This window comes from Pimephales promelas, chromosome 7 (genome assembly GCF_988280905.1).
Source record: "Pimephales promelas chromosome 7, fPimPro1.hap1.1, whole genome shotgun sequence".
In the NCBI taxonomy this organism is placed as follows: domain Eukaryota; kingdom Metazoa; phylum Chordata; class Actinopteri; order Cypriniformes; family Leuciscidae; genus Pimephales; species Pimephales promelas.
Genome location: NC_142775.1, coordinates 39,927,853 through 39,954,890, shown reverse-complemented (window position 1 = coordinate 39,954,890; position 27,038 = coordinate 39,927,853). Strand labels below are relative to the sequence as shown.

The window sequence follows — 27,038 nt, the reverse complement described above, 5'->3', positions numbered from 1 at the left end:
CAGTATTTTAAGAGAGTTTGCCTTGAATATAGCCTTTGATGATGACATGGTGTAAAATTATGAATAAATAAATCTTGTTTTCCAGTACCAATATCCAAACATTCTCAAACATTCTCAAACATTCGCTCGCTCTGGCTCGAATATGTAAGGCTTGAAGGACAAGTCTTCTGTTGTTGACATTTTATTAACGTGTGACTAAAAATGTTCTTTGAAGGTATCGTATATAATCGTATATCTCTAATCAAACTACAATAATGGCCGAACGGGGGAGTTGAACCGACCGTGAACTCATCGACCTGGAGAGGGGGCGGGGTGTGACGCATCTCCTTTTTATTTAGAGGGGCCGCTTCGAAACGGGTCGCTCACAGACGCACATCAGAAAAGGGGCTTGTGGAGCTATAATAATGAGGAATTCAGACCCTATATTATGTCTATATTATGTTTTATATAGACCACAAGGTTTATACGTAAAAATGAATGATTGAAAAGCATGATATGTACCCTTTAAAGCATTAGTTCACTTTTGAAAAAACTTTTGCTGATTATTTACTCGCCCCCATGTCATCCAAGATGTCCATGTCTTTCTTTCTTCAGTCGAAAAGAAATTAAGGTTTTTGATGAAAATATTCCAGGATTTTTCTCCTTATAATGGACTTCAATGGGAACCAGGTCCAACCGAGGTCCAAACGACAGTTAATAACAGTTTCAGTGCAGCTTCAAATGTCTTTAAACGACACCAGACGATGAATAAGGGTCTTATCATGCGAAACGATCGGTTATTTCAAAACTTATTCCAAAAATGTAACTTTTCTAAGGACAAATGCTAGCCTTGCTCTATTCTGTGAGGCGCGTTTGTAACGTCACGTAATACGTAATTACGTCAAAAGGTCACGGGCGACGTAGCCGGAAGTACAGAATCAGAATCGTACGACATCGCTGTTTTACCTTTTAATTCCTTTTTTGTAAACGGCGTTTGAGTTAGTTTGCACGTTCAACTTGTAAACACTCTGACTCTGTACTTCCGGCTACGTCGCCCGTGACCTTTTGAACGTAATTACGTATTACGTGACGTTACAAACGCGCCTCACAGAATAGAGCAAGGCTAGCATTTGTCCTTAGAAAAGTTACATTTTTGGAATAAGTTTTGAAATAAGCGATCGTTTCGCATGATAAGACCCTTATTCATCGTCTGGTGCCGTTTAAAGACATTTGAAAAGTTTGCACTGAAACTGTCTTTTGGACCTTGAACCGTTTGGTCCCCATTGAAGTCCATTATATGGAATAAAATCCTGGAATGTTTTCATCAAAAACCTTAATTTCTTTTCGACTGAAGAAAAAAAGACATGGACATCTTGGATGACATGGGGGTGAGGAAATTATCAGCAAAAGTTTTTTTAAAAGTACTCCTTTAAGGTTAGGTTAGTAAATTAGCAGGGGATCATACTTGTTCCTGGATCAGAGCGTTGTACTCCTCAACGATCTTCTCATCCGAATCCACAACGCTGATATCTCTAACGCTATTTTGACGTGAATCCTGACGCTCGGAGCAGAACTGCAGTACGGCAGCTCGCATCGCCACCCAACTCTCTCTGACGGAGAATCCGAAGGTTTCGCAACCAAACGCCGGCATCGCGACGGACACGCATCCCTTTCCCTCGGCTTTCAGGAGACAGTTTCTCACGGACGCCTGGAGGTAGTGCGAGTCCAGCGCTTGACCTTTCAGCGGAAGCACGGCGTAGATTAGCGTCTCGGCGTTGAGTTTGCCGGCATCGCTGACCAGCACGTCTCCGGGTAACAGACTCTGCTTTTCCCTCTTGGGAGTTTGACACACTTCTGAAATCGCGTCGCCTCCAAACGTGAGAAAGCGCTGAGCCGCGGGGTTTTTAAAATCGAGATTTCCGTTCATCGTGCATATCAACGCGTCGGCGGTAAAGTGGTGCAGGTCTCCCTCGACGATGCTCAGACTCACCAAATCGCCTATTTTGTGCGTGAAGCTCTTCGGAGGAGCGACGGTGTGTTCTTGTTGTCGTGATAAATACAGGTTGCACTGCTTCTCCTTGGCTTTGGTCTTCACGTTGTCTTCGTGCTTTTCCAGAACTTTCGCTTCCCCTGCTTTGCCGTACTTGTGCTTCTCCACGACTATGGAGGACAGCTCGTGCCGTACGACGTCCGCGGCGTCTTTAATGTTTTCCTTCGGCGCCGTGACCCTCACACAAGGAGAATCCGCCGCTTTGTAAGCAAGTACGGACGCGCCAAGCCGCTTCAATTCAGGGAGATCGGATAGATTCAGGCAGGAGTCCACGAACTCGACCTCTCGCACGGATCTAAGAGGGACGTTTTCAGTCGTTGGTTCCTTGTTGTCAAGATATCGCCTCAGTTTTCCGGCAACATCCGCGACTGCGTTAGAAATCCCGCATATTACAACCTGCGCGTTTGATTGTGCGATCCTGATGTCTTTGATTTCGTCCTGAAGATTCCTGAGGTAGTGCGTCACACCGGTTTGATCGGGAGAAATCTGTATGACCTCCTCTTTGAGAATCTCACCGATTTTATCTTCAGCCACCTTTAGGTTTTCCTTCTCGACCAAAATCCAGAAAAAATCCGTTCGCTTTAGCAATCTAGCTGGGATTTGGTTGTCCTGCTCAAATTTGAGGAGATCCAGCGAGTTTAGAAAGTCAATCAGATGAGGGGAAAGCTTCAGCCGGTGCGTGATTATGTTCTTCTGTGCGTTTTTGATGAGAATCTCCACTGGGTTTACGTTCTCCTTCAAACCTTTGAGGGAGATAACATGCCGTTTCTCATCGTGGGATAGACTCACCTGTCCTAGTTTGGACTGTACGCGCTCTTTTATTAGATCGAATGCCTCGATGCAGTCTAGTTGAATTGTTGCTTCGATCGTGTTTCTTTCCACTTCGACCTCAAACGCGGCGTTCTTCAGGAGAATCCTGATTTTATCCGAAAGGATCCTGACCTGCTCTTTCACTCCAGAAATTACGACTTTAGAGGTGCGCTCCTCAAACGAGAGCGATGCATCAACCGTGACGAGAGCGTCACAGTCCTTTTCAACTTTCCTCCAGACGTCGTCCTCTACTTTCAGTTCTTCTGTGTCGAATCCACTCAAAAACGACTCGACTCCTCTCAATATCTTCGACTCCCAAGTTGGTGCGATTTGCATGGCGGTCAGAGACTCTTTATTGACGTCCATCTCTAGAATAATTTCACTGTCGATGAGAACTTTGGCATGAAGCAGTTTGGCGTCGCTCTCCAGTTGTTTTCTACAACGCTCATTGGTTTCGAAGAATCGGAGTAGACCTTCGCTGGCCGAAACTTTGACTTTTGTGGTGATGTCAGTCAGGGTGTGTTTTTCTCCGGTTAAAGCCTTTTGCAAACTCGAGTAAAACAGTGAAGCGTGAACGTCTGTGCCGCAAACACTGTGTTTCTGTTCCACCGTTGCATGTGCATCTATTAAAATAGAAGAGACAGTCAAATTATCAAATTATTCGCTAACACTTTACATTAAGGTTCATTAGTTAACAATGAGCAATATGATCCCCCCCCCTCCCCCCGGAAATGCACATTTCGAACTTAAATGGTTGTAATTCAAGAATGCTTTGGAAGATAGATGCAAGATTGGTCTCGTTTTAAAGAAGACATTTGGTAGGTTTTTGTTGAAGTAAAATAAATTAAGAAAGTGAAAAAGAAAAAAAGTTATAGAGGTTTGAGTTATAAAAATAATTATTCATATTTTATATAAAATATATATTTTCAAAACCTGGGCTACTCTAAAACTGGAGAAAAATCAAAGCCAAAAATCTGAACAAGCTGTGTTTAAAATTTTAGGTTGATATCTCAAAAAATGAGCTTTCAGTGAGATTTTGTTTGGGCGCAGTACCGAACGCTTCCACTAGGGCACAACCAGACTCCATTACTGCCCATATAAGGGTGCCTCCATTTCCATATGTGTTTTGAGTGATCTGAACCATTATTTTCACACAATTTATGAAGTGGAGATCCTATTCAGAAGTAGTATGGGAAGTTTGGCAGATTTTGATATGAATTCAACCTCTAAGAAACACATACAAAGAACATACATGTGCGTTATAGCTCGCTGCCACATCACAAATGGTGAATTTATTATTTTTTCTTTACATTTAAAACATTTTCAGACCTAACATAATTGAATGGATGCAATTTTTTGAACTCTTCGCATGAAAACAAACAGAGGTTTCTACCTTTTTTTCATGAATTTTCATGTTCATTACTATTTCAAAATAAAAGTCTGAACATGCCTTAGGAGTATGAAAATATTCTTGTTGCAAATTGATAAATTATGGCTCCTCTGTAATCAGTCACCAAATATGGAAACTAGAGATTGTAAGCTTTCAAATTATATATAGTTTGTCAATATTACTTAAAATCTTTTCTTAGATTGTTTTAAAAATATAATGGTGACAGTCAAGGGGTTAATGTTAGTTAATAAAAATACAATAATGTTCATTTAGTTAACAATAAGCAATACATTTGTTACAGTATTTATTCCATTAAAATCCATGTCCCATAATGCTGTTCTTTTATACGGTAGTTAATTTTATAGCATAAATGACAGATTTGTGATGCGCATGTTGGAATTTACTGCTGCTTCAATATGTAATGAGTGATTATAATCAAGGTATTGTTCAATATTTTTCCTTCTAAATATCACAAGTTAAAATATATGTGAGATTTTACTTTGTTCTTGAAGTTACCAGTGTGACGGACGGTACTGAAATGTTCTTTTCATGTATTCTCCAATGTCTGTGTTTGATATGTGAATGAAAATGAAATATGGACTTGTTTTGTGTTTGAGAAAGGCCTTCAAAGTGTTAAAACCAACACAATCTCACGACCGATTCGTACGAATTCCCGTGAGACATTGAAGCCAATAGTTTAAGGGACAGTTTTTTTTGTTAAAGCCTTTCTAAAGTGTAGCTCTCCTTGAGAGAAAGAACACATTATCTTGATGTTTTGAGAAAAGTGTCCTGTTTATAGTTAGAGCCTGGCCAAATCCAACCTTGGAAAAGCTGTGTGTCGGTGTGTGTGTGTTAGTCCTTTTGGTGAAAGGTTAAGGAACCGCTGGAATTATTGGAGATTTGCTGTTCTGGACATGCTGGCGTCCAGCAACCCAAATCTGCGACCGCGAAGGTCACGACGTGCCTAAGTTGTGTTAGCATATTCGATGGAGATATGCGTCAGTCTATCTTTATATGTGTGGAAAATTACTATGTTTATCTATTTCTTAGCCAATGAGAATCATTCGTCCTGAAGCATGGACGTAGCTTAGACCTTGGTGAAGAGTATAACTGCTGGCTGTGTGTGTGTGTGTGTGTGTGTGTGTGTGGGCGGCCTACGAATTCCCGTGGGAGTCTTAAAGCTGACTTTTGCTGATTAAACTGCAAACTATCTTCAGTTAAACTTTTCTTTAATGTATTATAATTATGACCCCGGGTTTTCATTCGTCATATCTGCTTCTGGGTGTTCAACTGTTCACCCCTAACAGCACTTAAATGTATTTTCCCTTTTTTATAGTGATTTCAAACATATTTTAAGCAATTCAAAACCATCATGTCGAACAGTGAAGTGTCTTAGCTGAAGGAAATAATCTATTATTTATCGGCTTTAATGTATATATAATAGTGCTGGGCAACGATTAATCTCATCCAAAATAAAAGTTGGTGTTTACATAATATATGTGTGTGCTGTGTATAATTATTTTCTCTATATAAATACACACACATGCATGTATATATTTAAGAAAAATTTGTTATTTATATATAATATATTGATATTTATATTAGGGCTGTGCAAAGATTAATAAATCTTTATATTTTATTAAATATTAAATTATTAATATTAATATTAAAGATGAATATTTAATATAATAGTGCTGGGCAACGATTAATCGCATCCAAAATAAAAGTCTGTGTTGTTTACATAATATATTTGTGTGTGCTGTATATAATTATTTTGTATATATAAATACAAACACATGCATGTATAAATTTAAGAAAATGTGTTATTAATATATAAAATATTTATATTTTTATAATATAGATTTTGTATTTATATATATATATACAGAATTTAAGCGCAAATAATTCTTAAATATACATGCATGCATAGGTATTTATATATACAAAATAATTAAACACAGCACACACACATATATTATGTAAACACAAACTTCTTTTTTGGATGTGATTAATCACAATTAATCTTTGCACAGCCCTGATGTATATATATATATATAATATAAATTATTTATATATATATATATATATATATATATATATATATATATAGTATATACATGCAAATATTTCTTTTATATATATATATATATATATATATATATATATATATATATATGTGTGTGTGTATTTATATATACAAAATAATTAAACACAGCACACACACATATATTATGTAAACACAAACTTCTATTTTGAATGCGATTAATCGTCACTCAGCCACATTTTTTTAATTGCGCCGACAACAATAACATTAAAAATGAACATATATCGGCCTATACCGATACGTTGGCCGATTTATCGTGCATCCCTATATATTTTTGCGGTGTACTGTGTTAAACGAAGATTTCATTATTCCAGCTAATCTGAAAACCTACCGTCACAGTTCCCAAAGGTGATGACGGCGCTCATCCGTCTGTTGATCCAGATGAAGTTCTGGATATCTCCTCCTCGGCTCTTCTTCTTGTTGCTGAAGTACAGGGTGAGGATGTCTTCACTGATCTTCTCCAGATCTCCCTGGACCAGGATCGAGTCCGTCCGCTCCATGCGCGTCACTCCGATGTCTCGGCCCTGCAGTTGCTTTGAGGTGCATTTTCTTATAAAGGATTTCACGTCTGTTGATAAAATGAAAAAGGAAGAAAAATGAACTAGTCAAAATAGTGTAAAACAGTGAAGTGTGAACATCTGTTTTTAATGTTGACTATGTGCACATTTGGTGCCCCGGATGAGATTATTTACGTATTAATTGATTACAGTCTAACATTACTTGCATTGATCAAATTTGCTGAGAATATAATGAGAATATAAAACACAACGGTGGAGCATGGAGACAGAAGATGGTGTCAAATGTAAGTCACTTTTCTTCCTATTGATTAACATTTACAGAATTACACTAGTGGGCAAAAGTTTTAGATCAGTAAGATTTTTTTATGTTTTTAAATGAAGTCTCTTCGGCTGCTTTATTTGATGAAAAAATGACAAACAGTAATATTGTGAAATATTATGATAATTTAAAATGACTGTTTTCTATTTTAAAATATAATTTGAAAGCTGAATTTTCCACATCATTACTGTTGCTGATTACAAATCAGTTTTCAGGGTCACATGATCCTTCAGAAATCATTCTAATATGCTGATTTTATGCTCAAAAAACATCAATTATTATTTTCAATGTTGAAAACAGTCGTGTACCATTTTTTCCCTCCAAAATTCTATGATGAATAAAAAGTTCAAAAGAGCAGCATTTATTTAAAATATAATCTTTACTGTAACTTTTGATCAATTTAACTCATCCTTGATGAATAAAAGCATTTTCTAATTTCTTTCCCCCAAAAATAAAAAATAAATTCTTACTGACCCCAAACTTTTGAATGGTAGTGATTAATGTTACAAAAGCTTAATTTCCATTTCAGATCAATTCTGTTCTTTTGAACTTTCTATTCATCAAAGAATCCTAAAAATAAAAATGTAAAAAACTGTTTTCAACATGGATAATAATCATAAGTGTTTCTTGAGCCTCATATTATAATAATTTCTGTGGGATCATGTGACACTGAAGACTGGAGTAATGATGCTGTAAATTCAGCTTTGATCGCAGGAATAAATTACACTTCACTATATATTCACATAGAAAACCGCTGTTTTAAATTGTAATAATATTTCACAATATTACTGTTTTTTGTATTTTTTATCAAATAATTTCAGCCTTGGTGAGCAGAAGAGACTTCTTTTAAAAACATAAAAAATCATACTGACCTAAAAATTTTGACCGTTAGTGTAAATAATAAAGGTTGCAAAATGGAGCTTTCACAGTAATAATTTTTGGTTCCCCAAAGAACATTTTTTTTTTACATTTCAAAAGAACATTTTTCCACTTTAAAGAACCTTTAGTGGTTCAAAGGTTCTTCACTGAACCATAAAGAGTGCAGTGATGAATCTTTGCTTTTACTCCTCAATGTTTTAATGTCATTAATGATTCATTTTCAGATGATGAAAGGTGGTTAGATTTAGCACAAACTGTAGATCTGAAAATCATGAATTACTACTAAAATGAGCTGCAAAACAACGATCTTCATTGTTTTCTATTACGAATGTCTAGACATTCTTAAATCAAGATATATTTACTGGAGAAGCAAAATGACATGACTGCTCAGATTCTATGCTTAGGTGACTTCATTTCCATGTCTTTACTTGCTCCCATGACCCGGAAATGTACATTTCTATTAATTGATCAATAACCAATATTGAGTGTTCACGAGATAAATTGAGTAATTGGTTGTAATGTTAATGTAGCAACATCAAGTTAAACCGACTAACTGATCCAAATATTCATAATCAATTATAACAAGTTATAAAGTCATAAAGCTAATTTGCTACATAGTAGACCCCAAAGACAAAAGAAAATAAGCAGGCGTCCCAATAACAATAACAGACACCTATAAAGTGCAATGACTTCCATCCAAACCCACCGATATCTTGTTTGAAGGTGACAACAATCCTATCATCTTCATCAAGTGTCTCCCAAGTGTATTCTGGTGTCTTGCTACAGCTGCCAATGAACACTGAGATTTTCTTGCAGTCTGTGTCGCCATCAAACCCCGTCAAGATGAAGCGACGGGGGTCTGACTTCTCTCCCAGACCTCCTTCATTATACACTTGTAAAGATACACCAATATCGTGCTCTTCCTTGCCAAAAATCTTCTTGAAGTCTGAGAAAAGGGTCAACATTGTTAATTTTGATCTCAAAGATGACAACTAATCATCATGATTTGCTTTTTTAATGGCATTAAATTTTCTTAACTGTCACTTGCCTGTATACGGGCAATCTAAATTTACTTTACTATTAAATCCTAATCTAGTCATGACAAACTATATATCGTTGGAAAGGTCTAAGACTCCTAAATAGATATTTAAGCACTGTTTTTTTTTCTTACAAATTATGAATGATCAGTAATATATGAAAAAGTGCGCCTCAAAAAATTCGACGTCTCTGACCTTTGTCACAAAAAGTCGACGCACACACTTTTAATAATTGAAACTTTGGTTTTTATTGCTAAAAGTTCATTATAAAACATAATTCGTATTTGTCAATAAAAAACAGATAAAATTATATTTTAAAAAGTAAGGTAAGAAGTCCTCTAAAAAGTATAATATATGATATATATAAATATTTTTTTTATTATTATTATATCACATATTTTAGTAGTTCTCATAAATTAGGTATCATTTGAAAGCTTACGAACTCAGAATTCATCCCGTGAAAACCGTTTTGAAATTGGATGTTGCGTTACCATAGAAACTGTATTTTTTTTATTAGGCCCCTCCTCTTTTGGGCATCATCTTTCATAATTTATTATGCTAATCTTTTCTAATCTTGACAAAACACATATTGTCAGAAAGGTCTGAGTCTCAAGGTTCCATATTTAGTGACAACAGTGATATTTGGATAAAAATTTAATTAATTTTTATGGCAGAATGCAAACAATTAAATTCAATGGCACCCGGTGGCTATTTTTGGTACTACGCCTAAACAAAATCTCATGGGAACTTCAATTTTTGTGATATCAACTTAAAATTCGGAACATAACTTGGTTAGATATATAGCTTTCATTTTATAGTAATTAAAAAATATTTTGTAAAATATTTATTTTAAATTAAAAAATATATATTAATAAAGTATATTTGATTTACTGTAAATTATAACTTCCATAACTTTTTCATACTTTAATTTTTTGAAGTGCTTTCACTTCAGTAATAATCTGCTGATTGTTTTCTTTAAAACAAGACCAAACTATACATACATACACCAAAGGTCTATATCCCAAAGCATTCTTGAATTACAACCATTTAAGTTTGTATAGTGCATTTTAATGTCAATGATCAAAAAGGGTGGTGACGGCTAGGGGCTAATTAGGCCTACATTTAAGTGATGCACCAAAAATAGACTTGCAAAACTTGTTTCATGTTTCATTATGAATGGCTAGTAAGGAAACTCCCAGGTCTTAAATCATCATACCTGACTGGCTGTAGAGTTTCAGGATCCAGCTGTTATTTCCGTGCTTGGCTAGCTCAAATTGCTCTGTAAATTGCTCAAAATACATCTGAAGTGTTTCCTTATCAACCGAAGTTAATGAAGGGGTGGTAATTAGAAGATCTGGTATTTCTGAATCCTTCTCATTGTCTGTATTATGAACAAATATATACATGCGACCAAGGTGTTATTGTTCACGTTTTGAAATCTGAATATTTTTAAACACTAAAAGTAAAAGCATTATAGTCAAACCTTTAATGTCTGTTGCAGGCTGTCTTACTGCAGAGACCTTTGTACAATAAGGAGGAAGTGTGTGAGTATATGAACATTCATCTGACCTAGTTTTAAATCACAGTAATGTGTCACTCCTTCACCGAATTACACATTTAGACATGTCACAATATATCGTGTCACAATAAATCGCAATAAAAAATGCATCAATAAGTATCGTGGATAGTGATGATACTGTATGTATTGTGTATAATTCACCCTGTGCGAGACATTTTTAGTGTCACTACTACATTAAACTACTATATATAATGTTGAATATAATGTACAATAATGCAATGGGGGAAAATTTGTAAAATATCTGATGTTGCCAGTAAAAATTGGCCTTCTCTGATTTCAGCTTCAGAATCATGAATATTGTTATTCTGGTGTCTCTATTGTCCTTTGCTTTGGGTTTCCAGCACCAAGTCCAAGACTATTCATTTACACACTCAATGTACATCACATTTAGTATTTTAATCAACAGTAAATGTTTTGTTAACCTTTTATGTCTTGGAGTATCGCAATGATATCATATTGTGACATGAGGGTATTGTTACACTCTTAGAAGAAATGGTTCTATTTAGAACCAAAAATGGTTCCATCCCCCGCTTCATATATGGAACTCCAAAATGGTTCTATATAGAACCATTTTTTTTGGTAAAAGGTTCTATTGGCCAAGTATGGAACCCCAGGGTTCTATATAGAACCCAGAGGAACCCTTTTTTAAGAGTGTATAGAGCCTTTTACCAAAAAAAATGGTTCTATATAGAACCATTTTGGAGTTCCAAATACGTAGCGTTGATAGAACCTTTTGAGGTTCTATATAGAACCTTTTCTTCTAAGAGTGTACACCCCTAACTGTATTTCTCTTTTGTTTCTTTGATATTTTAAATCACGATCAGGACCCATATTAAGCTGTTGTGTTGTGTAAATGTCCCGTTGCTTCCTTGTCTTTCAAAAAAAGCATGAATCAAGATATTTTGAAACTCGTAGTCTAATGTGTGAGTCTATATCGCATCATATAGCTACTGGAGTGCATCAGGGCTCAGTGCTTGGACCACTTCTCTTCTTCATCTACTAGGATCTGTCATTCAGAAACATGGTTTTTCATATCATTGCTACACTAACACACTCTACCCTTTCATCCCAGCCAGAATTACTATTCTATGTATATATATATATATATATATATATATATATATATATATATATAAAAAGACTAATTGGGACTAGTCACATCACTTGCATATTGTTGCCCTATTGTTGGTTTGATTGCTTCTATTTCTCTGTCACTTTAAATAAGTGATTAAATGTAATGCAAATGTATTAATGATAATAATTCATAAACAACAACAGACAAATGAATCACCTGGTTTGCAGGAGCGGGCAGTGACTTGAGGAGAGCGCTTTTCTCCAGCTTGGGTTTTGGCAGAACTTGTGGTTTGATCTTTTTGCTTTTCGTGTCTTCTGGTCGTTTCACTGTCACTTCAACTGTTCCCATAGATCTGAAATCAACTTTATGGATTCTTTTGTCAAGTACCTTCTTCAGATCTGGAAAACAGAGGAATTCTCTGTAAAATTCGTTCATTTTCCAAACAATTTCAGTTCTTTTTTTAAATCATGCATGTTATGTAACGTCGTGGAAAGTTGTTTTTTTTTAGCTGGAAGCTGGAAGGTAGGTTGTTTGCGCCACTGAATAAAAAATATATAATTGTGACTTTTTATCTCACAATTCTTACTCTTTTCTAACAATTGCGTGTTTTTATCTCATACTTTTTATCTCAAAGTTTATATCTGGGATTCCTAACAAATATAAAGTAAATCCTCTATGTAACATTAAATAAAAAAAAGAAACATTCTTAATCCAATTTCCCACAATATTCCCCCTTCTTTGCCATAAAAACACGAGCCTACATTTAAGATTATGGGAGGGACTTCCGGTTTGGGGAAGTTCCACACAAAAAGAAAACAACAACAATCATTTAAAATCATAAGGCTGCTCTACAACAACAAATACTACTTATCAATCAGTTTGACTGAATTAACTACAAATTTCCTTGATTTACTATTTTCAGAAGAATAACGTGTAACTTGGTGTTTAAACGTGACATGCCAGATCTATGACAAGCTCTTTTCAGACGCTGCATTCTTTCTCTTCTTCCTTATTCCGCTGTATGAAAAAATACAACATAAACTATGCATTTGTGGCCCAATTTCATAGGCTGGAATGCACTATCTCTCGTTTTTCTGCTCAAATGAATAGAATAATTTTAAATCATGTCCATCAGTTTTACATAACATAAATAATAATAATAATAACAGGCTAATAATAAAGTAGGCTACAATACAATAAAATAAGTAAACACAAAGAAATGCATTACAGATTAATTAAAAACATGCGAGTTTATAATAATTCTGTTGTAGAAAAGTCAGAGATAGCCTGTCATTGCGATTACCTTTATTTTTATTTTTTCCATGGGGGAAATAATTAAGCTCAGTTCAGTAAATATCATCCCAAGTGTTGTTATTGATTTAGCTATCGATTATGATGTTTCTATAGACTCACCGTCTTCACTCATATAAATCAGAAGTGCCTTTCGTTTGTCATCTTGATGTTCTCGAATCTCCCTGATCTCTCCCCCGGATCTTCTTTTATTTTTAAAATAAAGCTCAACTTTTGATTTCACACGGTCAAAATCATCCGGCAAACCCTCGAGAATCAGACTTTTCTCTTCCATAATTGCGCTCCAAAGAGCTGAGAAGTAGTCTAACTTTCTTTTAAAGTCACAAAACTGTGACAAAAACGCTCATGAGTGACTGTCAGGCATATTGTCAAACGAAGATCACTAGCAATAAATCATAAATGAAGGGGTTCAAGAAGTCCTTTCGCTTTTACTTCAGGATTCGCTCATCACGTGACTTCTTATCAATATACGAGGCTAGTTCGGGACCAGGAAGTTAGGAGGTAAATTATAAGCGGCTAATAATATTTACTGAATATAAATCTGAACATTTAGTCACTGGACAAGTATTTGGTGTTTTGGTTCGTCTTTTTACCTCAGATACTTTCGTTTTCGCTCACGTGACTTTGATCAATACGGGGCAATTGACGGGATCAGGAAGTTGTGAGGTAAATAATAGCCTACGTGGTGACTAATATTCACTAAATATATATATCTTATAATTTAGTCATTGGACAAGCATCTCATCGTCTTTAAATCTTTTTTCTTCAGATAAGTTAGCCCACTTTCGATTTCGCTTGAGACATGTCTGACAACCCTGAAGACCTAAACGGCGAGGTACGTCCGTTTCACTCACTTTTTGGTTTTCTATGTGAATTCAGCTTAACATTTTACAATGCTTTGGTGAAAAACTTGTCTAAAATCGTGTTCAAAACGAACAGCTTCGCAGCCTGGACGACGAGATGATCGCTGCTGAGGCGGAGCTACTGAAATACAAGGTTAAAAACACACACAAACTTCACGAACAATTCATCATAAATTATCTATATCGAACATTTTCATTATTAATTATGTTCACACAGGATCTCATTGAGTCTGCTGATAATGAAAGATCCAGATTGCTGCTGGAAAAAGCTGAAGCTGACAACGAAAAGAAAAAAGCCGAGGCTGAACTTCAGGCATTGATGGATTCTGAAGAAAAACTGACTGACCAATTTAATAGAGATTTTCAAGAAGTACAGGTGAATTTCGAGGCTAAACATTAACATTAACTATTAACAAGGGTAAGATAACTCCAACGACGATGTGGATTTACTCCTAAACAGCAACATATTTAGAATAGATATAAGTTTAGTGCAGGATGATGCATCAGACAATGAGTTGTTAAAGTAAATAAATATAAATTGAAACATTTGCTAATTTAGCCCCACAACATGTCAAATATTAAAAGAGGTAAGCCTGCCCCTACTGGATACAATTTTACACAATGTATAAATTGCTTCTGATATAATTCTTTATATATATATCTTTATAACACCAGTTAAAAAGAGATTTATCTAAAAAAGGTAAAATTATATTACTTATATACAAGCCTATTTAAATGCCGATATTTTAATCGAAAATATGTCATAATAGAAACACTTACATATCTAATTAAATGATTTCACTCAATTAACATATAGGTTTTAATGAAAGTATAGAGTATATTATTGTTAGCTGGGTAAGCACTCTTAACTGAAAAAAGCTAATGAGAATTTATGTTTATCCTTCATCATTTCAGGAGGAGATGAAGAGTCTTGATCGGGTCTGTCAGGATCTGAAGAGAGAACGTGACGATTTTCGGAAGAAACTTCAACTCAAGAGGGACGAAAGTGACTCTCTGCAGCGCAAATTCAAGGTTGGGTTACAACGTGCACATTTCGTTTTTTACTGTTGCCCTTGACGGGATTATTTTTATTAATTAACATCTTGATAATTTAAAGCTTTTGGGTTAAAAATTATCCAAAATAAATTTTTAACAAATTTCGTTTCTCGTACCTACCCCGAAGTGATCAAAGAAAATACAGTACTACTACTGTATCAAAATTTATAGGCAAGACAAGTAGTTTGTTTAGGTTTGTAGGGAATTACAAACCCATATATTCAAACGCACATAACTATAGGATCAATTCTTAATGCGTATGTGAACGCCATCAGCGTTTATCACGGGTTCAAGTCTGTTTAGAGAGAATTTAATTTAATGACAAATGATCATTTCGGCGGAAGTGAATCAATCAAAACTAACTTTAGCTGGAAAATAACATTATTCAAGAACCGCTAATCAATCTCTGTCACCTTAAATGATATGTTTATCTTTGTAAGAGTCATTAATGACATCATACATTTTTGGGTGAACTATATGGAGTCAAAATAGGGCCATATATATCTGCAAAATAAAACAGTCTTTCGCAAAAAATATATATGTTTTGCAAATAAAAAAAAATGTTTTGCAAATATTTTTTTATTTGCAAAACTTTTTTTTTTTTTTTTGCGAAACATTGTTTTCTTTTGCAGATATATATGGCCTTATATTTCCTCCATAGGAACTAACCCTTTAAAAAAACCTTAGTGGTTCCAAGGAAATTAAAGGTTCTTCACGGAATCATCGATGCCAATAAAAAAACTTTACACATCTTTATTTAATACATTTTTTACCCTAAAACTCAAAGTGTGCTCAACTCAAATATAGTCCTTTCCCAAAATCTAAGGTGATGTCTATGAATCCTTGTCTGTAACCGACCAATAACTCTTCATTCTCTCTGAATGCAGATACAAGCCCATATCCCAGTGAAAACAGTGAAGTTTACTCGTGGGCTTGAGGCGGAAGAAGCAGACGAGAGAGAGGATTTTGTGGCGTCTGTGTTCACGGTCACACAAAGACCCTCGTTTCGCTTGAAGGGCGGCCAGGCTCTCATCACGTTTGAGGAGGAGAAGGGTAAGATCGACAAGATCGCATTTTTTCATGATCTATGCATTTTTTTCTGGTTTTATTTTCATTAATCCATTTATGTAAGAGATTCTGGTGTCGTGGGTTCTGCTGGATGTTTATTTATCCTTTCTTTTACAAGGAAGGTCCCATTAAAATATAAAATCTCTTCTTCCAGGGAGTCCTGGTCAAGATGGCAACATAAAGTTTCACATAAAAACTAGGGCTGTGCAAACATTAATTGCGATTAATCGCATCCAGAATAAAAGTCTGTGTTCACATAATATATTTGTGTGTGCTGTATATAATTATTTTGTATATATAAATACCTATGCATGCATGTATATATTTAAGAATTATTTGCGCTTAAATTCTATATAAATACATAATCTATATTATATAAATATAAATATTTTATATATGAATAACACATTTTCTTAAATATATACATGCATGTGTGTGTATTTATATATACAAAATAATTATATACAGCACACACAAATATATTATGTAAACACAGACTTTTGTTTTGGATGCGATTAATCGCAATTAATTTTTGCAAAGCCCTAATAAAAACACAACTACACAATTTAATAGACAAATATATTGAAGATGAATGTAAATGGCAGCATGATTCTTTCAGTGCAGATTAATAGATATTTTGAAGCATTAATAGTGCGAATTGATGCGTATCATTCAATAACCAATGCATAAAAAGAAAAAGCGATTTTATCATGCTGTGATTATACTCTAGGAACATCTATCAACAACAGTGATATATTTATTAGTGAGATAGGGATGCAAGTAGGAAGTTTTCCTAACTTTGCTACTTGATTTTTCTGTGAGATTTTATGTTTTTCTAAAACCATTATGTCAGATAAATACATTAAGTTAAGCGTTTTGTTCTTCCCTCATATTAAAAATAGTGTGTGTGTGAATAACAATACACAATAAAAGGCCAGCCTAAGGGCTTTAGACTTGTGAACAATATTTGAGAGAAATAGGCCTTTTGGGTTTAAAGAATCATGAAGAACAAAAGTGTTGTGTTTATAATTTTGTTCAGTGCATGTTTCTCATAATGTGGACACACTGTCTCTGTTGTTTGTCTTTCAGTGGCAGAGCAGATTCTCAGACTGGCGAAGTGCTCGGTGACCTGTGACAAATCCAAGATGGATGTGAAGCCATACTCTTTAACTCTGGATCCTTCTGTGAAGTTTGAGGTAGAGCGATTTGAACTGAGGGATTGTATCACATTATATCGGCCACCGTATCAGTATCGGCTGTTCATTTTTAATGGTATCCTTATCGGCACAATAAAAAAATGTGGTCGATATATTACAGCCGATAAATGATGGATTATTATGTTTGAAATTGCTACGGTTCAGTGCAAGTCTGTCACATAGGCTACACAATTATAATAAAAACATCATTATAATTGTGTGCTCGAGACATGGATTTTAATAATGAGACTTGTGTTTTTTTTAATCAGGCTCTCAAAAATTATATTAAAATTTGGATTTAGATTTATCGGCCAATTACGGAGGCGTATTGCATTCACTTGAAGAAAAAAAATCTACTCTGTTTTTCTGAATTAACAAGTTAAATATCTCGAATTACGAGATAATTTTTCATGGAAAAGTTTTTGCTCTTTTTTTTCTGAATTAACGAGTTAATTTTTCTTGGGAAAAAAATTGCTCTGTTTTTCTGAATTAACGGGTTAATGTTTCATGAGAAAAAAAATTTGCTCTGTTTTTCTGAATTAAAGGGGTTAATTTTTTTATGAGAAAAAAATTGCTGTGTTTTTCTGAATTAACGAGTTAATTTTTCATGAGAAAAAAAGTTTTTGTTCTTTAACAAGTTAATTTTTCATGAGAAAAAAAGTTTTTGCTCTGTTTTTCTGATTAACGAGTTAATTTAGAAAAAAACAGAGCAAAAAAAATTTCCATGAAAAATTAACTCGTTAATTCAGAAAAACAGAGCAAAACTTTTTTTTCTCATGAAAATTAACTTGTTAATTCAGAAAAACAGAACAAAAAAAATTTCCATGAAAAATTAACTTGTTAATTCAGAAAAACAGAGCAAAACTTTTTTTCTCATGAAATATTAACTCATTAATTCAGAAAAACAGAGCAAAAATTATTTTTCCATGAAAAATTATCTCGTAATTCTGAGATAATTAACTTGTTAATTTAGAAAAACAGAGTAGATTTTTTTTTCTTCAAGTGAATGCAATACGCCTACGTAGCCAATATATCGGTTATCGGTTTTCAAATATAAAGAATTATCCGCCAAAATGTTCATATCCGTGCATCCGTAGTATCACAGATTTGTGTCCGGATGATGTTTTCTGTTGACGTGAATTACTTGTGTCCATGCAGGTTCACATCAAGGTATCCAAGAAGACCATCAAGTTCCGCAACGCCCCGCCCACTTTACCTGAGGAGCGAATGAGAGACCGGCTGGAGCTGTCCTTCTCTAGAGCCAGCCGAGGTGGAGGTGAAGTGGAAAAACTGGAGTACAACAAGAGTAACGGCACAGGCCGCGTAACTTTCGTCAACACTGGAGGTGTGTCTTTATCCTCACATCATGATGTTGTTTTGAACTTCTATAATATTATTGTGTGTTTTGTGTTCATCATAGAAGTTGTGTTAGGAATGCCATACTATACACTAGGGCTGGGTATTGACACAAATTTCACAATTCGATTCGATTTCGATTCAATATTGATTACTTTGGATATCAGTTACAATAAATAGCAAATTTTCTCAAGGAAATCAAATCTCTTAACTAATGCTGTAAACTATGGGAGTCTAGTTGTAGCCTATAGGCTTCATTAGCCTAATATGAAGGTAATAATGAACTGTTTTGTAGCTATACAACACTTAAATTACACTTTTATTTATTTTATAATAAGAAGATTATACGAAATATAATATAACATTAATAATATAACATTTAAATGGTGGCTGTCATAAAAACTTGCCAGATTTATTCAAATATGCATTAAATATTGAAGAACATTAAGATTATAATCCATATGTAATATGGTGTATATATTTAGCGAAATGCTCCTCTCTAGAGTTATTTTTTCTAGCTGACTAACGAGTTTATGTGTGTTTTCTGAGGTAAATATGACGATGACATTAATTACAAGCTGTTTAACTGACGTCTTTCCACGGTTGAAACGCTGATTGAGCGAATCAATGTGACATGATACGGATTTCGATAAGTTGTACTCTATCTTTAACTCACTTTCAGATGCTCATTCATGTTTATTTCGTGCTGTGACTGGTATTATCTCAGATATCAGAGCGATCTCACGCCACAGCGCCAAAACGCTATTTATGTTTTTGAATTTCGAAAGAAAATGGACGTAACTTGAAAATTGAGACTTTGTTTCATATCAATAGTAACAAAAGACAAAGATTATTGCGATTTTTTTTTTTTTGGATGTGCGCAGCCGCGAGACTGTTTACATTCATTCAAATGAAACAGGATGACTAATCGATTCTTGAGATTTAAGAATAGATATCGGTTCGTAAAAATGAGTATCATCGATGAGAAATCGAAATTTATTACCCAGCCATACTTATACAATGCATAATGTACTAGAGGTTGAATTACTTTTGAATTTTTTTAATTGGACATTTAAGTCAAGTCAAATAGTCGCAGATTATGTAAATAATGAAGAAATGAGCCTGAACCTCGGGCTGAGAGTGAACGCGGGTTGTCTTGTGCAAGTCTCACGCATGCAGTACAGATCTGAACTTTTGTCATAATTCATCCACTGTAGGTTTTTCAGATGCTTCCTCTGATTTGTGGTGTTTCCGCTCAGTTATGAAGATTAATATTTGTCAGATTCATAGTTCTTCTTCTGGTTTCTCTTTCAGTCGCGGAGAATTTGGCTCTCAGAGGGAAGTTTTGTGTGGACACCGGCAGCGATGTGGTGGTTGACGTGTTTCCTCTGTATGACTACCAGCTCAAGAAATTTCAAGTATGTTTTCAACAACACATACGTGTTCATTTTCTACATCAGAAACGTGTTCAGTGAGGAAGAGCACGCATTTGATTTATGGTGTTTGCCGTCACATTGCAGACGTACTCGGGGGCCCCGAATCGCACCGTGCTTCTGGGGGGAATTCAGGGGCTGATGGATGAAGAAGATCTTCAGGACCATCTGGAAATCCACTTTCAGAAGCCCAGTAACTATGGAGGAGAGGTTGAGAACATAAAATACGTTCCTGATGGAAAGGAGCTGACGGCTTTCTTCTCTGAGGACGGTATTGAAAAGGCCAACTGAGGGTCAAATGTCGTTTTTCAGTTGGCTACACTGCAAAAATAATGCTCTTCCTCTGTATTTTTTGGTTCAAAGAAGAACAAATAATGATAAAGGGGTCAGAAAAACAAACTTAATTCAAAGGGAAAACAAGGTTATTTTTCTGATGTTTATTATTAAGAATGTTTAGATATTTGTACTGGAAAACAAGACAGAAATACTTCTTTTTTGCAGTGTTTGCACCAATAATCGGGTTTTACTTTGAATCAGTGAGAAGCATTACTTATTAAGTACATGTCATTAAGTTTGTGGGATTCTTCAGATTATATCAATCATATCTCCTCATTGTCTACTTTAAAATAACCTAAGTTTCCTAAAATGCATCTATGACTGCAACAGAAGTTTATTGAGTAGGTTTCGTGTCTAATAAATTACATCATGCATTGTAAGAGCATTGTATTTGAACTGTATTTGAAATAAAGTTTATTCATAGGGTATCTTGGGCTATGTGGGGTATATCAAAGGGTATGTGGGCTGCGGCATTAATGATTAACCGATGTTTTGGCATTTTTGCCAATTCACCTTTGGCTAAGCCCCGCCCCCCTTAGTTACTGTTGCTACATCCGTCAAACTTCATCTGCGCTCTGCATGGCTTATGCAGTGACAGCTCTTCCTGCTGAAATGTTATCAAACTTTTATAAATCAGCAAATAAAGCGTCCGATAGAAGTAGGCAAAAGGGGCTGCAATATGCGTTCGGAGGATATATTCAAGACATGCAGGTGAAACGCAAGAAACAACAGCATCCAAATAGAGGCAAAAGCATAACGTTAACGTTACCGGTCACAGTCAAAAAATGAACCACCGCAGATCCTACTAATGGAGACGGAGGCTGTGATATCAGGAGCAACACTGTTCATGCAAAGCTGGGTAGGTCTCTATTCACTTCTATAACCGTTATTACAAAGCAAACGGACTACACGAGTATAACGTTGTATTTATTAGCAGCGTAAGCTAGCGTATCAACAACCGGTATGAGAACCGAAATCATAACCTAAAACATTATAAAACGGTCTGACTGGTATAACTTAACACTCACAGTAAGGTTAGAAGCAAAAAAGATGTGCTTGTTGATCTTTGCGGGGTTTAGCTGACTGAGGACGTCCACACAGTTTAACGTTAATCCAAACACGACACTTGTCAGGATTTTACTTCGGTTTGGCGAAGGGAAAAAACGGGCACCCCCCTCCAACCTCTCTGGGAAACGCGTATCTGTGTTACAAATGCCCCAGGCACAACGTTTAACCATATTTTGGATAAAACTACGACGGTAATAGCCTGCCAAAACCAAAAATATGAGACGCCTGTGTTGAAAGTCAATGGAGTGCTGTGAAAAACTGTCGGACATCTGTGGGAGCTCGTTCTTGGCTGCGCTGTGATTGGTCAATCTACATTCTAGGGCGTGGCTTAGCCAAAGGTGATTTGATGTGCTATTTACATCTGGAAGACGTATTTTTAAGAGTGTTTGCTCATCTGCGAGACGTCTATCGGACGTTTCCTGTCAGATGTCAAGTAGATGTTTAGAAGATGTCTCTAAAAGACGTAATGATTTAGAATGCATGTTAAACTGACATCTTATCAATCTGAGCTTCCCTGTTAACTCCAAAGGTTTTAAAGAGTGGTTTTGCTGCTAGTTAACATGGGTCAGGTAGACTCTGGTGGTAAACTGCATCTTTCTCTACTGAAAGTCATTCAGAAATAGCCAGATATTCTGACTAAATACTTTTTCAAGAAACATCACTATTATTTCTTATTATTGTATTATGCTTTTCCTGGTTCATTATGATTACAGTTTCTTGGTCCCTCACTCTTCACATTTTACCCATGTGCTTCATGTCCTGAATTGTGATTAAAGTTTAAAAACTCTAAACCATCTGGTCTGCTGTGATCTGCAGTGGTCTGCAGTGATTTACAGTGGTCTACAGTTTTCTACAGTGATCTACTGTGGTCTGCTGTGGTAGTGTTTTCCACAGTGATCTACTGACAACAGTGATCTACAGGGGTCTACAGTGACCTACAGTGGTCTACAGTGGTCTACAGTGACCTACAGTGGTCTACAGTGGTCTACAGTGACCTACAGTGGTCTACAGTGACCTACAGTGGTCTACAGTGGTCTACAGTGACCTACAGTGGTCTACAGTGGTCTACAGTGACCTACAGTGGTCTACAGTGACCTACAGTGGTCTACAGTGGTCTACAGTGGTCTACAGTGACCTACAGTGGTCTACAGTGGTCTACAGTGACCTACAGTGGTCTACAGTGGTCTACAGTGACCTACAGTGGTCTACAGTGATCTACAGTGGTCTACAGTGGTCTACAGTGACCTACAGTGGTCTACAGTGATCTACAGTGGTCTACAGGGGTCTACATACAGTGGTCTACAGTGACCTACAATGATCTACAGTGGTTTACAGTGACCTACAGTGACTTACAGCCGTCTACAGTCAGTGATACAGTGGTCTACAGTGACCTACAGTTGTCTACAAGGGTCTACAGTGACCAACATCTTTTACAGCGGTCTACAGTGGTCTACAGGGGTCTACAGTGATCTACAGGGGTCTATAATGGTCTACAGGGGTCTACAGTGGTTCACGGTGACCACAGTGGTCTACAGGGGTCTATAGTGACCACAGTCATCTACAGTGACCTACAATGATCTTCAGTGGTCTACAGTGACCTACAGTGACTTACAGTGGTCTACAGTCAGTGGTCTACAGTCACCTACAATGATCTTTAGTGGTCTACAGTGACTTACAGCCGTCTACAGTCAGTGGTCTACAGTGACCTACAGTGACTTACAGTGGTCTACAGTCAGTGGTCTACAGTCACCTACAATGATCTTTAGTGGTCTACAGTGACTTACAGCCGTCTACATACAGTGGTCTACAGTGACCTACAATGATCTTCAGTGGTCTACAGTGACCTACAGTGACTTACAGCCGTCTACAGTCAGTGGTCTACAGTCACCTACAATGATCTTTAGTGGTCTACAGTGACCTACAATGATCTTCAGTGGTCTACAGTGACCTACAGTGACTTACAGCCGTCTACAAACAGTGGTCTACAGTGACCTACAATGATCTTCAGTGGTCTATACAGGGCTCTACAGTGGTCTACAGGGAACTACATACAGTGGTCTACAGTGGTCTACAGGGATCTACATACAGTGGTCTACAGTGACCTACAGTGACCTACAGTGATCTACAGTGACCTACAATGATCTTCAGTGGTCTACAGTGACCTACAGTGACTTACAGTGGTCTACAGTCAGTGGTCTACAGTCACCTACAATGATCTTTAGTGGTCTACAGTGACTTACAGCCGTCTACAGTCAGTGGTCTACAGTGACCTACAATGATCTTCAGTGGTCTACAGTGACCTACAGTGACTTACAGTGGTCTACAGTGACCTACAGTGACTTACAGCCGTCTACAGTCAGTGGTCTACAGTGACCTACAATGATCTTCAGTGGTCTACAGTGACCTACAGTGACTTACAGTGGTCTACAGTGACCTACAGTGACTTACAGCCGTCTACAGTCAGTGGTCTACAGTGACCTACAGTCTTCTACAGTTGTCTACAGTGGTCTACAGGGCTCTACAGTGGTCTACAGGGAACTACATACAGTGGTCTACAGTGGTCTACAGGGATCTACATACAGTGGTCTACAGTGACCTACAGTGGTCTACAGTGACCTACAATGATCTTCAGTGGTCTACAGTGACCTACAGTGACTTACAGCCGTCTACAGTCAGTGGTCTACATACAGTGGTCTACAGTGACCTACAGTCTTCTACAGTTGTCTACAGTGGTCTACAGTGGTCTACAGGGATCTGCATACAGTGGTCTACAGTGACCTACAGTGACTTACAGCCGTCTACAGTCAGTGGTCTACATACAGTGGTCTACAGTGACCCACAGTTGTCTACAAGGGTCTACAGTGCTCTACATGTTCTACAGGGGTCTACATGGGTCTAAAGTGATCTACAGGGGTCTACAGTGGTCTACAGGGGTCTACAGTGGTCTACGGGGGTCTACAGTGGTCTACGGGGGTCTACAGTGATCTACAGTGGTTCACAGTGACCACAGTGGTCTACAGGGGTCTATAGTGAACTACAGTGGTCTACATACAGTGGTCTACCGTGACCTACAGTGACCTATAGTGCTCTACATGTTCTACAGGGTTCTACAGTGGTCCACAGGGGTCTACAGGGGTCTACAGTGATCTACAGGGGTCTACAGTGATCTACAGTGACCTATAGTGCTCTACATGTTCTACAGGGGTCTACAGTGGTTCACAGTGACCTACAGTTGTCTACAGTGATATACAGTGGTCTACAGGGGTCTATAGTGACCTACAGTCATATATAGTGGTCTACATACAGTGGTCTACAGGGGTCTACAGTGGTTCACAGTGACCTACAGTCATCTACAGTGACCTACAGTGGTCTACAGTGACCTACAGTCGTATATAGTGGTCTACATACAGTGGTCTACAGGGGTCTACAGTGGTTCACAGTGACCTACAGTCATCTACAGTGACCTACAGTCGTATATAGTGGTCTACATACAGTGGTCTACAGTTGTTTACAGGGGTCTACAGTGACCACAGTCGTCTACAGTGACCTACAGTTGTCTACAGTGATATACAGTGGTCTATAGTGATTTACAGTGGTCACCAGCATGCTGTAAAGCAGTCTTTAGTGGTCAGCAGTCTTCAGTTTGTTCATCAGTTAGTGTCAGGTAGTGTGGTGGCTTGAGTTCTCTCCTCCTCCTGTGGTTCAGAGCTGGCCGGTTGTCGCTCTGTGGGGTTCGGAGCACTTTGTCCCTCTTCTGTCGATGGAGTTGTCGATAGGTCGCTGGCGACTGTCCGTATGCGGTTTAGCGATCGTCTCAGCAGGGGGCGTATGGTGTTACTGGAGCTCTTTGAGACTCGACTGCTTTCCAGTGTCCTTCTGTTGACGTGCTCGAGAGACAAACGGCACTGGAGTGTCTGCCAGAACGCAGAGCGAAACTGGCGTGAGGAGAGGTTATACAGCAGCGGGTTCAACACCGAGCTCAGATAGAAGAAGCTGTCGGCCACCAGATGCAGCTTCACGTAGTGTTTCAGGTAGCTCGCGGTCCACGATGACTTGGGCAACGCTGCTGTCATCAGCCTGCGAATCTGGTTTGGCATCCAGCACACGAACAGAGCGCAGACGATCAGCACTAACAGATGCGTACACAGACATGGAGGAGAGAATCAACATGTCAGGATCCAGAACAGATACAATACAAATGTAGAATTACAAATAAGGTTCCCTTGAGTTTGCAAAGATCTTTACTGTGATGCAACTTTTCAGTCCTACTCCAGAGCACTCGAAAATGTCTAATAACCACTCATTTTGTAAGGAAATGGCTATTAGGGCCTGGTTTAAATCAAGAGCCCTTTTTTATTGTAGTGAAAGAGCCGTTCTTATTGCTGAGCTGAACCAAATGATCTGGCTCACTAAAATGAGTCTGAATTCCTGTCACTTTTCCCATAGTCTCTCAGTGGACTTGATTGACAGAGAGAATGAGCTCATGTTTGTGTAAGGTTAGGTCAGGTTAAAGGTGTAGTTTACTTTTGAAAAAACTTTTGCTGATAATTCACTCACCCCCATGTCAACCAAGATGTCCATGTCTTTCTTTCCTCAGTCGAAAAGAAATTAAGGTTTTTGATGAAAACATTCCAGGATTTTTCTCCATATAATGGACTTCAATGGGGTCCAAACGGTCCAAGGTCGAAAAGACAGTTTCAGATGCAGCTTCAAATGTCTTTAAACGGCACCAGACGATGAATAAGGGTCTTATCAAGCGAAACGATCGGTTAGTTCAAAACTTATTCCAAAAATGTAACTTTTCTAAGGACAAATGCTAGCCTTGCTCTATTCTGTGAGGCGCGTTTGTAACATCACGTAATACGTAATTACGTTCAAAAGGTCACGGGCGACGTAGCCGGAAGTACAGAATCAAAATCGTCCGACATCGCTGTTTTACCTTTTAATTCATTTTTTTGTAAACGGCGTTTGAGTTAGTTTGCACGTTCAACTTGTAAACACTGACTCTGTACTTCCGGCTACGTCGCCCGTGACCTTTTAAACATAATTACGCATCACATGACGTTACAAACGCGCCTCACAGAATAGTGCAAGGCTAGCATTTGTCCTTAGAAAAGTTACATTTTTGGAATAAGTTTTGAAACAACCGATCGTTTCGCTTTCGCATGATAAGACCCTCATTCATCGTCTGGTGTCGTTTAAAGCCCTTTGAAGCTGCACTGAAACTCTCATTTGGACCTTGAACCGTTTGGACCCCATTGAAGTCCATTATATGGAGAAAAATCCTGGAACGTTTTCATCAAAAACCTTAATTTCTTTTCGACTGAGGAAAGAAAGACATGGACATCTTGGATGACATGGGGGCGAGTGAATTATCAGCAAAAGTTTTTTTAAAAGTGAACTACTCCTTTACACAAAAAATTACAATCACTTTTTAGAGCTTCATTACAGCTGAATTTGTGTTTGCCTCATATTTGATGAAGTTTGCGTCATCGATTCTGTTATTTTTCCACTGTATAAAGCACTGTTGAAATAAAGCCAGTGAGACAAAGAATGAAGAGAGGTCACGGTGTCTTACCGAGGAAGAGGATGGACTGTTTGCGGGAGGCTT

The 27,038-nt window shown here is 37.1% G+C and overlaps 3 protein-coding genes across 10 annotated transcripts in view; 1 reads left to right on the top strand and 2 right to left on the bottom strand.

The window, feature by feature from the left end:
- parp14rs3 (poly(ADP-ribose) polymerase family member 14-related sequence 3) overlaps positions 1–13,325 on the bottom strand; it is a 30,365-nt gene extending 17,040 nt beyond the window's left edge. The window contains exons 1-7 of the mRNA XM_039683223.2: positions 13,154–13,325; positions 11,957–12,138; positions 10,570–10,606; positions 10,303–10,467; positions 8,756–8,995; positions 6,665–6,901; positions 1,445–3,462 (exon numbers count right to left, since the gene is read on the bottom strand). Of these exons, the coding sequence (XP_039539157.2) occupies positions 1,445–3,462; positions 6,665–6,901; positions 8,756–8,995; positions 10,303–10,467; positions 10,570–10,606; positions 11,957–12,138; positions 13,154–13,325 (3,051 nt within the window). The remainder of the gene's footprint in view (positions 1–1,444; positions 3,463–6,664; positions 6,902–8,755; positions 8,996–10,302; positions 10,468–10,569; positions 10,607–11,956; positions 12,139–13,153) is intronic.
- Positions 13,326–13,479: 154 nt separating this feature from the next.
- Positions 13,480–20,787, top strand: nmi (N-myc (and STAT) interactor). Of its 4 annotated transcripts, none has more exons than XM_039683224.2 (11): positions 13,480–13,552; positions 13,650–13,717; positions 13,821–13,886; positions 13,991–14,047; positions 14,132–14,290; positions 14,830–14,946; positions 15,858–16,023; positions 17,128–17,234; positions 18,393–18,579; positions 19,905–20,008; positions 20,111–20,787. In XM_039683224.2, exons 3-11 carry the CDS (start codon positions 13,854–13,856, stop codon positions 20,312–20,314), a joined length of 1,134 nt encoding a protein of 377 aa, XP_039539158.2. In that variant the 5' UTR covers positions 13,480–13,552; positions 13,650–13,717; positions 13,821–13,853; the 3' UTR covers positions 20,315–20,787. The 4 variants fall into 4 exon arrangements, with proteins under 4 accessions (XP_039539158.2, XP_088989610.1, XP_088989609.1 ...); XM_089133484.1 differs by having other exon boundaries at positions 13,486–13,552; positions 13,826–13,886; XM_089133483.1 differs by having other exon boundaries at positions 13,550–13,717.
- gpr39 (G protein-coupled receptor 39) overlaps positions 20,388–27,038 on the bottom strand; it is a 7,715-nt gene continuing 1,064 nt past the window's right edge. The window contains exons 1-3 of one of the 5 annotated variants that reach the window (XR_016169357.1): positions 27,006–27,038; positions 23,386–25,556; positions 20,388–23,345 (exon numbers count right to left, since the gene is read on the bottom strand). The exon at positions 27,006–27,038 is cut by the window's right edge and continues 1,064 nt beyond it. Coding sequence is in view for 1 of the 5 variants with exons in the window: in XM_039683666.2 (XP_039539600.2) it covers positions 25,078–25,556; positions 27,006–27,038 (512 nt within the window). In the remaining 4 variants the exon portion in view is untranslated. Of the gene's footprint in view, positions 25,557–27,005 lie in introns of all 5 variants that reach the window. The other 4 variants (XR_016169359.1, XR_016169356.1, XR_016169358.1 and 1 more) reach the window with 4 other exon arrangements.